At 52.8% G+C, this 12,371-nt stretch overlaps 1 protein-coding gene across 1 annotated transcript in view; it reads left to right on the top strand.

The window, feature by feature from the left end:
- Positions 1-413, top strand: part of SPATC1 (spermatogenesis and centriole associated 1) — a 31,349-nt gene extending 30,936 nt beyond the window's left edge. Inside the window, exon 5 of the mRNA XM_039364661.1 lies at positions 18-413. Coding sequence (XP_039220595.1) covers positions 18-347 — 330 coding nt within the window. The 3' untranslated portion in view covers positions 348-413. The remainder of the gene's footprint in view (positions 1-17) is intronic.
- Positions 414-12,371: the final 11,958 nt, after the last annotated feature.

Genomic DNA, 12,371 nt, shown 5'->3' with positions numbered 1-12,371 from the left:
GCCTCTTTTCCCCACAGGCTGAAAATGACACCGTCAACCCCCTGACCGCAGAACAGCGGACGGCCATGATGGAACGCTACAATGAAATCATGAACCGCCTGAAGCCGCAGAACTACAACCCCACCTTCCACCCCCAGTTCACAGAGCACATTGTGAACACCTACGGCATCCTCCGTGAGCGTCCCGACGCCTCAGGCTCTGAAGCTCAGCTGTACAACGATCCAAGCTACCTGCACGAGGTGATTACCAGCGTGGTGCCCCAGGACAAGGTGGCTGACTGCCTGATCCTGCTCAACTGCCTCCGACTGCTGTCCCAGACCGACGGGAAGCCCCTGTTCATCTGGTGATCATGCTGCCCCTCCGCCCCCTTCCTGTCTTGCAACCACTACAAGCGCAATAAACCATCTGCGAAAGACAATGTGTGTGTGTCCCTCTCTGGGAGTCCTGCAGGGTCCGTCACCCACCAGCCTAAACCCAGCCCATGAGTAGCCTTGTTGGGAGGGGACCAGTCTGGACCCCTTGGGAAGCAGGGAAGCCAGGTATGGTTTGGCAGAGTCAAAGTTTTCTCTGTAGGGCAGGGGTCGGCAACCTTAAAAACTCAGAGAGCCATTTGGACCCATTTAACACAGAAAAGAAAACACCGGGAGCCACAAAACCCTGCTGCTCCCCCCCCTGCACGGAGCACCCTGCCACCATCCACTGCTTCCCCTCACCCACCATTCAAGGGAGCGTTCCACCACCACCGCTGCTTCCCCCCGCATGAAGCACCACACTGCCACTGCTTCCCCCCCCCGACAGAGCACTCCATTGCCACTGCTGCTTCCCCCCCCCCACATGAAGCACCCCGCTGCCAGCCACTACTTCCCCCCACCCCCTGACGGAGCATTCCACCACCACCACTGCTTCTCCCCTGGATGAAGTGTCTAACCGTCACTGCTTCCTCCACCCCCGACGGAGCATTCAACCACCACCGCTGCTTCCCCCCATGAAATGTCCCACTGCCACTGCTTCCCCCACCCCCCTGACAGAGCGCTTCACTGCCACCGCTGCTTCTTCCCACACTGTGCCCTGCTGCCACTGCTTCTTCCACCCCTGATAAAGCACTCCACTGCCGCTGCTGCTCCCCCCTCACATGAAGCACCCCACCACCACTGCTTCCCTCACCCCCCAACAGAGTACTCCACTACCACCGCTGCTTCCTCCCAGATGAAGCGTCCACCACCACTGCTTCCCCCCCCCACATGAAGCGTCTCGCCGCCACTGCTTCCTTCACCCCCCGACGGAGCACTCCACTGCCACCGTTGCTTCCCCCCCATATGAAGCGTCTCACTGCCACTGCTTCCCCCACCCCCAGGACTGTTGGGGCTGGCTTCTCTGAAAGTGGGTATGCTTGCACAATCATGTTCCAATTTCCTTTTCTCTAGTATCTTGACAATATGCAGGCAGTCCTCGGTTTACAACCATTCATTTAGTGACTGTTCAAAGTTACAACAGCACTGAAAAAAGTGACTTTTTCACATTTACCACCGTTGTGGCATCCCCATGACCACATGATCAAAATTTGGACGCTTGGCAATTGGCCTGTGTTTATGACGGTCGCAGAGTCACACGATCCCCTTTTGCGACACTCTGACAAGAAAAGCCAATGGGGGAAGCAAGACCTAAGAATTCTTTGGCGCAATCTTCAATGGCAGATCTTCAAGCAGTTTTTTCGAGGTTATTGGTTAAGAGAGATGGGTAAAGAATGTACAGATTGCTTCAAGGTTATTGACAAATTATAGTCCATTGCGGATGGAACTGGTCATTGGAAAAGAGGAGAGAAGATTATGGAGAATGAAAACTTTAGATAAGAAGTGTATGTTTAGAAATTTAAGGAGCATTTAAAGAAATATTTTGTTTTAAATATGTATAAGGGAATTTCAATGGTACAATTAATGTTTATATGTGTATTTTGGATTGTGATGACAAAGAAAGAGGGATAAATTTTATATAATATATGTACGATATTAGGGAGATTGAATGAAAATTTTAGATAAGTAGTGCATGCTTAGAAACCTAAGGAGGATTTAAAGGAATATTTTGTTTTAAATATGTATAAGGGAATTTTAATGGTACAAGCAATGTTTATATGTGCGTTTTTGATGGTGATAACAAAGAAAGATGGATAAACTTTATATAATATAAGTATGATATTAGAAAATATTGTTTAGTTTTTTGAATAATTTATACTTAAAGTTTATAATATTTTAATGGTGGATTAGATTCTAACTAATTCACTTTATATGCAATATGATATTTTGTAATGTTATTAAGTTAGAGAGATGATTGGTTTATTAATTGTGAAAGAAACGGAAGTTTTGAATTATAGATATGGATAAATTTTATATAATATAAGTATGATACAAGAGAATACCATCTAGCTTTTGAATAATTTACATTTAATTTTCCTCTTTCTGTTCTTTATATATAATGGAGTTAAAGTATTTTATAATTTGTTTACTGATTGTAACTATATTTGTTTAAGGTTTATTTGGGTTTTTTAAAAAAAAATTTTTTTCTTTTCTTTTTTTTTCTTTTAAGTTCTAGTTAAGCCTGTATTCAGCTCTGGGAAGATTGGGGAAGGGTTTTGGGGTAGGTTGGGAAGGACTGGGGAAGGGGATTTTACTGTAAAATTTTTTTAAAATTTTCAATAAAAAAAAAAAGTAAAGCCAATGGGGGAAGCTGGATTCACTTAATGACCGTGTTCCTAACTTAACTACTGCAGAGATACACTTAACCACTGTGGCAAGAAAGGTCGTAAAGTGGAGCAAAACTCACTTAACAACTGCCTTGCTTAGCAACGGAAGTTTTGGTCTTGATTGTGCTGGTAAGTTGAGGACTGCCTGTCTCTGGCTCTTGGGAGCCCGTTGGACGCATCTCCCGTCCTGTCTTGGGCACAAAGAAAGCTGGGCCACCCTGAGCCAGCCCCTCCCTCTCAGCCCCAAGAAGCAGGCAAGAGCAACTTACTTCCAAAATCCTGCCAAGAAAACCGCAGGGGCTTATACAGGCCCTCTCTGTGAACAGGACGTGACTGAAGGAGAAGAAAAAAGCTATTTTAAACCCAACAAGATGGGCTCCCTCCCTTCCTTTGTCTTCTGTAGCCGGTTTTCTCTGTTGCTTAGGTTTGGATGGAAGAGACCCCCCCCCCTTGGCTCTCCTCTAACTCTTTGGAAAAAGCGACACTCAGCAACACCACGGAAAATCTTTGGGGTTTCCAGTTCAGCTCGGGTGTTTTTCCATTGTTCCAGGGTCTTTTCTCCCCCAAAGTCCTGGAATCTGATCCGGTAGGTCTGCCTGGCCCGGCAGTTAAGAGCACCCTCCCCACGGACCTCTGTCTCAGCTGGGCTCTGCCATTGCTGCCCTTTCTGGGTCCCGATCTGTGTGTGGCCTTCCGTCATACATCGGGCCCCTCCTACCCACCCACCCACCCCACCTTCTGGCCTGCTCCTTTGGAATAAGTTTCAATCCCTCCATTCCATCCGTGAGTTTCTTCAACCCCAGTTTCAATTACGGCCATAATTCCCATTCGTTCTCCTTTGTTCAGAGGTCCGGCTCTCGCTTTACATTCCACACACTGTGCATTTCTGGAGGCAAAAGGGAAAAAACGCCCCTGGGACTGTACAACGTGGCCTCTTCCTTCCTGGAATTGTGTGTCCTGCCTGGGTACTTCATCTTCTTCGTTCTTATTCCTGGCCTCTGGCATTGCGCCATTTTCTGGACCCAACAGGCAGGTTAAAGGAGGGGGGGAGCTTGATGAAGACAGCACTTTGCTGCCTCAGTCCAGGCTCCCCCCCCTTTTTTGTATGGGCCTCGAGAAGGCTGAAGTGAATCCTGTGGCACAGAGGTGTGGTAGTCGAACCATGCACACCTGAGAGGGGCAGAGGCTGCCCGGTGATGGTGCAACACTAGAACATTTTCATTTTGTGACTAGGTGACTCAGGATCCATATACTTGGATTTCAGCCAGACGCTGGAAAAATCGCCCAGAGCTTCCTTCTTGATGACGTGGGATTGCTACATATCTGTATATACCGTATATGCCGGCATATTAGGCGACCCGGTGTATAAGACGACCCCCGTCTTTATAGCCGGGCTGCATTCCTAGAACGTCGTCTTATACGCCAGAAACTACCAGTATTTCCGGCGTATAAGACGACTCGGCGTATAAGACGACTCCCATCTTTGGCGCCGATTTCAGCGCTCGCGGAAGTCGTCTTTTACGCCGGCATTTACAGTATCTCTATCTATCTCTCATCTCTATCTCTATCATCTATCTCTATATCATCTCTATCTCTATCACCTCTATCTCTATGTCTCTATCTCTATCTCTCTACCTCTCTCTAATCATCTCTATCATCTCTATATCTATCATCTATCGTCTCTATCTCTTTCATCTCTATTTCTATCTATCTATCTATCTATCTATCTATCTATCTATCTATCTATCTATCTATCTATCTATCTTCTCTGCACTCTTTCTAGAGTCTCAACATCTTTTTTACGTTGTGGTGACCAAAACTGGATGCAGTATTCCAAGTGTGGCCTCACCAAGGCATTGTAAAGTGGCATTAACCCTTCATGTGATCTTGATTCTATCCCTCTGTTAATGCAGCCCAGCACTGTGTTGGCCTTTTTGGCAGCTGCAGCACACGGCTGGCTCCTATTTAAGGGATTGTCCACTAGGACTCCGAGATCCCTCTCACAGTTCCTACTATTGAGCATGGTGCCACCTATACTATACCTGTGCATTTGGTTTTTCTTGCCTAAATGTAGAACCTTGCTTTTTTCACCATTGAATTTCATTTTGTTAGATAGCGCCCAGTGTTCAAGTCTGTCCAGGTCCTCCTGTATCCTAAGCCTGTAACTTCTGGAGGGTTGGCTATTCCTGCACCTTGGTGTCGTCTGCAAACTTGATGAGTCTTGGGAATGTCGCCACCCCTTCCTAAATGTGACCCCAAGAAGGTGAAAGGTCGCCCAAGCAGCTGCTTTGCTTCTCCTCTGTGGGGAGTCCCAGTCTCTCCCCCCCAGCCCTTGCTCCACCCTCTCCCCTCTGGAATCCCCGAGGGGCTCTAAAACCAATATCAGTGTGGGGGGGGGAGGAGTGTCATGTATCCTGTGAGATCCGAAATGAGCTCCTCTTGACAGGCTGGTCCTCGCCTCTCCAGCAGTCCTCCCTTGCCTGGCTCAGGGGCTGCTCCTCTTCCAGTTGAAGGTCCTCCAGCCCCTTCACTTCCAGAGGGCCATTTGGGGCCTGGTCCTTCTTGCCTTCTGAGAGGAAGACAAACAACTAGGGCTGGCGATTCCTTGCAGGTCCCCAGAGTGCTTGACTGCTTCTGCCTTCCTCAGATAGGGTTTGGGTTCCTGCCTGGCAGGCCGAGGAGGCAGGAACATCTGATGGGGCCTTTCATCGTAAAAAGCAGAGATGTCACCGCAAAAGGGTCTCTGCAGTTGCCCCTTGTCCCACGGGAGCCCTTTTCTATTTGGACAACCCTTTGTCTGAAATGGTATAGGGCAGTGATGGCAAACCTTTTAAAGACCGAGTGCCCAAAAACTGGCCCCGCCCCTGCCCCACCCCCTGCCCCACCCCTGCTCCAGTCCGCCCCACCCTGCCTGCCCGCAGGGCCAATGACCACCTCCAGGGCCTGCCACAGATCGCACAGGCAGCCCAGCAGCGCCATGGCGGCCACGCCCTCTGCACGCACCCTGCAGCATCAACTGAAGGGCAGAGTCTTGTCTACGCTGCCTGGCTGCCATGTCTTTGGCTGCACTGCTCCGCGTGGGCCATGCTCAGGGCGACTCTCCTCCAGGGGAGCTGCTGGTGAGGAGGGGGTCACGGGCGGAGGCAAGGCTGGGGCAACGGCATGTGTGCCCACAGAGAGGGCTCCGAGTGCCGCCTCTGGCACCCCTGCCATAGGTTCGCCACCACTGGTACAGGGTTTCCTGCCTGAGTAGGGGGTTGGACTAGAAGACCTCCAAGGTCCCATCCAGCTCTGTTATTCTGTTATTTTTCTGCCCCTCTTTTTTGCCCTGGGTGGTCTCTCTTTGGAGCAGGGGGGAGGGGTGGGTGAGGAGCCTGGTTCCATGTCTCTGGTTTGGAAATAGCCGGTTTGTTTAGCTTGCACAAGAGCCGACTTGCCTAAGGAAGACCGGAGGAGGAAACGTCTCACTTAAGCGGAATCTGCAATTTGGCCCACAAAATGTCCACACAGAATACCAGGTTGGATGATCCTGGTTACTCATTTCCCAGGTAATTTGGGTGATTGCGTGTGTGTGTGTGTGTGTGTGTGCGTGTGTGTGTGGGAGAGAATGAGTAGTGCCCCTTCTCCCCAATCTCTTTTTTTCTCTTACACAGTTGTCTTCCTCTTTGTAGAAACAGGCATGGATGGATGGATGGATGGATGGATGGGTCCACACACCCACACCCCCCCCCACCTAGATCAAAGGGCCGTCATATAATGAGGACACAGCAGGCTGCTTTCACTCTGGGGACAGGAGCAACCCAAAGGATCCAGTTCCAGAAATGGCTTCCCATCAAGGTGAGGAACAAGCCCTGGAAGGTCTCAGCCATTGGGGAGTCTCCTTCGTTGGAGCTGTGGAGCAAGGCTGGATGTCCACCTCTGGGTGGCCAGTGTGTCCTCCAGGGGCAGGAGGGGGCACTCCTTGAGGCCTTGCAAACAAGGAACCTCTCGGTGGCTCCCTCCCCCCTCCCAAGGCCCACCACCCCCAGCAGGAGAGGTCCAGGGCTGCTCCCCCTGCACCTTTGCCACAGGTGGCCCCACAGAGCTGACCTTGGCTGATCCCTGAACCCTGTCAAGGAATTCCTCCTTGACAGCCCAACGCCATGCACAGCCTCTTTGGCGCCAGCAGGGGGCAGCAGAGGCTGGCTCAGGTGGCCTCAGGGATCCCAGGGCTGCAGTTAAACTGGGAAGCTGAAAAGCGTCTTGGAAGAAGGCATGGGGGGGGGGGGCGAAGGCTCTCTGAATCTAACTAAGGAAGCTGCCGGATTGGGGGCAGCTTTGCTTTCCTTTCAGCCTGGAGGGGGGGTCCCGCCTGTCTCTCCACCAGCAGCCTCCAGGTGGTGCAAGAGAGCATCAGCCCCCTTGTCCACCTAAGAGGAGGGAGACACTCTCTTGCTTGAGGGGGGGGACCCTCCACTCCCATAGCCAGGAACAGGGGGCCTTTTTGTCCCTGGGGGGGTTAACGTCCCGGGGGCCAGCAGGGTCCCAGGCTCCTGTGGCCAGTTCACCCCATTGAGGGGGAGCTTCAAGGCCCATTTCTGCCAGCTCTGGCCCCTGCTTCAAGGGCCCTCCGGTCAGCACTGCTGCTGCCCACCCAGGCAGAGGCTGGGGGGGACACAGGGGAGGTCTCCAGGGTGGGAGAAAGACTGCAGGGCCTTCTATCTTGGAAAGAACCCCCCCCACGCGCCTTTAAGAGTTCTGTTAAACTGCCTTGCTCGTTGCAGCGTTGACCAACTTCGGTTTACGGTGGTCTAAACCCCAGTTTTTTAAATGTTTTTAACCCTGTCCTTCATTTCAGTGAGCAAAATAAATTTGGATGCTTTGTAAAATGCAACTGTGATGTGTTGATTTATTTTATCAGGAGGGGTTGTAAGCAAAACTTACACAGGGCCACTTTCAGGCCTGGGCACAGGCTGGGCAAGGTTTCCTCATAGCATCTCCGGGGGGAGGGGGGGTTAAGGCCGAAGCTGCTAACAGGTCTTTCCCGCCATCTCACCATGCCAGGGGGAGCCCCTTCCCCTGAGAGATGGGGCTGCTCTGGAACAGCCCCCCCCCCCGGGAAGTGCTCACATACGCGTCCACTGGTTGTTCTGCGGGCCCTGAGGCTTTAAGTGGGCCCCAGTGCCCACATGGCTCCCTTTGATCCTCCATCCATCCCAGCATTGCCCTGGGCAGCAGCAACGAGGGGGACACAGCTGGGGCTGCTTGAGCTGAGCCCCAACTACGCTCCTGCCCCAGCTCCCTCCTGACCCCCAGCTCCAGCAGGGCAGCCTGCCAGGGCACTCCAGAGGCCGGACAAGGGGCACGCAGGCTTCCTCCAGAGCGTGCAGCCCCCACAGTGGGCAGGGGTGCAAGTGGGAACTGGGGCTGAGGGCTTTCTTGGGCTCCCGGGAGAAAGCAGGGCCCCTTCTCTTTACCACTGGGCTGGGGGCTCCCCAGAATCAGAGCTCTTCATGGGATGGCATGGCTGACTTCTCTGCGGTGCCCACCAGGGACCTGCAAAGCTGCCACGGGGCTCCTTCCCAAAGAAAGGCACCTTAAAACTGTTGCCAGCTCATATTTTGGATTGTAAGATGAAATTGGCACTACCTAAATGTGATAAATACATGTTCATCAAAAGTAATATAAATGTCAGGCTTAATTTTATTTGGTTGTATTGTTATTTTAATTGCTGCTATAATAAAGCATCAGATGCCAATGTGTGTGCAGGGCAACTTCTGCATTCCTCCATAGAAAGGCCTGAATGAAGCTCAGAGCTCAGAGCCCTGTCCTAAAAACAGTCAGAACAGAATAATAAGACCCTTGGGATCAGGGGGGGGGGTTATTGTATTTATTTTAGATTTTTCTATACCATCCCTCAACATGGCTCCTTTGCCAATGCACGATGGGTTGCAAATAACCTATGATAATCGGTCATGATGTGACTAAAAATCGGCAGGAATTAAGGTACCTTTACCCAGCTCCAAAAAGATACCGATGTTTTAATTTATTTATCTTCTTAATTTTATGCAGTTTCATTTTTATGATTGTATGATGCCCAGAGGTACCTTGAGGTAAGACAAGTGGCCTATAACTTTTATAAGTAAATCAGTGCTGGAGCAGAGGCCCCTTCAAAAAGACCATCTACAAGAGGTTTCTCCCCTCCCCCCACATACACACACACACACACACACACACACACACACACACACACACACACACACACGTTCTGCCTGTCAACTTCCTGGAAGTCACCTGCTGAGCCAATTAGCATTTCTGAGCTGCCTGTGGGGATGACTCCCTCTGCCGCGAGAAGCCGGCAGCCCAAGAAGTTGTGACAGAGGCACACAGGCCTTTGCCTGCTTCCCCTCCCGAAGGGCCGCAGATCCACAAGCTGAGCTGAGCTGGCCTTCTGGTGACAGGACCTGCTCCACCAGATACCTGCCGCTGCCCCCCCCTGAGGAGAGCCCAGGCAGCTCTGCTCCCCCCTTACTGAGGACTGGAGCCTTGCTCCCCAAATGCTTCTCTCTGCCGGGTCAAGGCAACGATGGACGTAGGTGTCCTGGGGCTCAGAAGCTGCCCCCAGCTTGGCTTCTGTCTGCCACACCCTCCCTGAAGCCCTCAACACAGAGCAGGCCGGTGGAGCAGCATGCAAGGCAAAAGGGGGGTTTCAGTGGGTTCATTAACTGGATCAATGCGTGGGGGGGCTGCTCCATTGACTACAAGCTATTAAGGGGCTTTTGCAAGTGAGCCATAAACCCTTAGGTCAAAGCAAGAAGCAAGAACATCGGGTGTTAGCAGTGTTTATTGCTTCGATACTTCGTGCCCAGGGGAGGGGAAATTAGTTTCTGGTTTCAACTATGTAGTGCTGACACTTTGTTTCTCTAATAAAGGTAAACAATGCCTCGAAGTTCTTTTGAAGAGTTTCATCTGTCGGAATCATGACAATTTATTCATCAGATTTATATGCCACCACCTCCGTATTCAGAGCTTCAACCAGACACAATCCATGATAATCTATGCTTCGGCTTGATGGAGCCCTTGTTGGGATCAGCTCTTAGCTAATATTACTGTCACTGCTGCTGTCCTGCTAGCTTCCGCATCGCATCCTGCCAGCCTGACATTAGCAATGGGGGGGGGAGGGAAGAGATGGGGGAGAACAAGAGAGGGTTGGTAGCCACGCTGTGCTGGCCCGAACAGGGAGACGCCCCAGTCCAGCCCAAACGGGCAGATTCCGCTTTGCTACTTCTGCAACCACTTTTGCTTTCAGGAAAGTATATTCTTGGGAAAGGATGGGCCAGAAGACTTTCTCTACTGAGGGGGACGGATGGCCCCCTACTTATCGGACACGTGAAAGAGGCTGACCGTAAATATGTCAGTTATAGGAACTGTTAGCCTAGCTGGCCGATGGTGGCTTTGCAACCAGGCTGAAGAATTTTGTAAGTGGACTTTTGTCAGTCTTCCTACTGGAAGAAGGACGGGGAAGGAGCTTCAGCTGCGGCCAAGAATCTCTGACCACAGGTCCAGAGGCACAAAGCCCACCGTTAGCATGCTGAAAAGCACCTCCAGAAGAGGAGAACTTAGCAAATGAAGTAACTTCCTTCCCCAGTAGCTTATTATGGGAAGTTAGCCTAATCTGCACACGTCTTCAGCAAATTGGGAATAAGCAATCAGGAACTTCTGGTGTGGCCGTGTGATTGTGAGGTTTTGTGGCATCAATGCAACCAGCTGAATATCAGGAGGAGCACTCGGTTCGGCCCCCTGTGCACCTCGCAAGAGAACAGAATAATAATTTTTTAAAAAGGAAGGGAATAAAAACAAAATTGAGAACCCCAAAACAGCCTGCAAAACCTGAGAGAGTCACAGGACAAGTGAGCCAAGCAGCGTCTCGTCCATGGGAGACCCTTCTGGGGGCTTTGGCTGCTACTCCTTCCAGGGGAAGGGCCCCGTTGACAGGCCCTGTGGAGGGCCAGGGGTGTCAGGGTCACGCCGGGGAGGAAGGAGGTCTGCACCAGAGGACGCCCATCTCCTGGGCCCTGCCTGAGAGGTGCCCACCTGGTTGGACTCGTGGGACCCTACCCCAAGGCATGAATGGTGCTTGAGAGATGATAACCAGTATCTCGAGTTGCTCCTGAAGGCTATAGGAGGTCAGTGTGATTGGTGAAGCAGGGGGGTTATATGGGTGTATTGAGGTGTCCCCAAATTTCTCAGGGGAGGACCCAGAAGCGCAGAACGTCCTGGGGCCGCAACCGCCCCCCCAAAAGAAGGTCCTGCCTCACCCTCTGGCCCACGTGAATGTGGGATGCAAGTGGCCAGACCTCTCCCATTTCTTCTGCAGAGTTGCCACAGGATGGGGAACATGGGCCTGGAGATCCCCTTCAGCACCCAGCCAGGTCTGTGACTCAGCTGAACCCCACAGGCTGCATCCCAGGCGGTTTTCTGCCAGCAGTCCACTCTGGCAGGAGAAAGGCTACTCAGAGCGTAGGGAGGGGGCCTTCCTGGTGACCCTCACTCAGCAGCAGAGAGGCACCAGACCGATGGGGGGGGGGAAGCCGGACTGGGGTCCAGCGAGGCCCAGCCTCCCTCGCTGCACACTGGCTTTCCCAGTGGAACCAGTCAAGCAACTTGGCGGCCCCTCCCACCATGGCTTGGGGCGGGGGCTTCTTCCCTGACTGCAGCTACTCAGGGACAGGACTTTCTGCAAATCTGCCCTCCCCCCAGTCTCCTGGCTGGAAGCTCAGACCTCCCCCCTCCCCAGTTCCAGAAATTGCCTGCAGCTCCTTTGTAGCATCCTCACCTGCCTGCCCCCCCCATCTGCCTTGGGGCTCAGCCCACAGGTGTTTCTGAATTGGGGGAAGCGGGCAGCATCTGTGGTTGAGGACACGGAGCAGCAGGTCTCCCCCTGAGCCCATCCAGGCATTCCCCGCCCAACTGGGTGTCAGCCTGGCCCAGACCCTCCCCCGCTGCACTTGGGGCTCCACCAGATGCCCCCAGGGGAGCACAGAGACGTCCCTGCAGGTCCTCCCTCCATCTGTCCCGCCAGTCTGCCCCTGCTGAGCTCCTGGATGGCACAGCCCCTTCCCCCATCTCTAGGCCTCCCCCCACTCACACACCCCGAGTGGGACAGGAAGAGCCCCAGATATTTCCAAGCTTCCTATTTGGGCCCCAGAGGCTGAGGGGCCTGGTCCCTCCTCAGCCATCCTGGTTTCCTGCCTGGGGAGGCCAAAGTGCTTTGCTCCACCCTGGACTCCCCAGAAGGCATCCTTGGAAGAGGGCCAGATCGGGGTGCCCTGCCAAGGAGGAGGGGCATCCTCCCCATCCCTCCCAGCACCTCAGCTTTCCTGGTGTGAGAAGGCCCTGTCCTCCCTCCCCCCAGCAAGCCAGAATTGGCTGGGGGGGGCAGGCGAGGAGTCTGCACAGCCTCTCCTGCCCTGGGCAGCTGGCTGAGGGTCCACCTTCTCCACCTGCAGGTCGCAGTCCCTGTGCAGGAGCCCCACCTCCCTCTCACCCCCCCCCCCAGAGAACGGGAGCAGCTCGGGAAGGCTGAGCAGAGCCAAGGAAGCATCAGAGCTCCCGGCCCCCGCCGGGCGGGGAAGTGACTCATGTTCCAGGCTTC

The sequence above is a fragment of the Crotalus tigris genome, unplaced genomic scaffold (assembly GCF_016545835.1).
Source record: "Crotalus tigris isolate CLP2741 ecotype Arizona unplaced genomic scaffold, ASM1654583v1 scf7180000019818.546109, whole genome shotgun sequence".
Lineage (NCBI taxonomy): Eukaryota > Metazoa > Chordata > Lepidosauria > Squamata > Viperidae > Crotalus > Crotalus tigris.
Note: the sequence above shows the minus strand (reverse complement) of the source record. Positions and strands in the feature narration are given on the sequence as shown.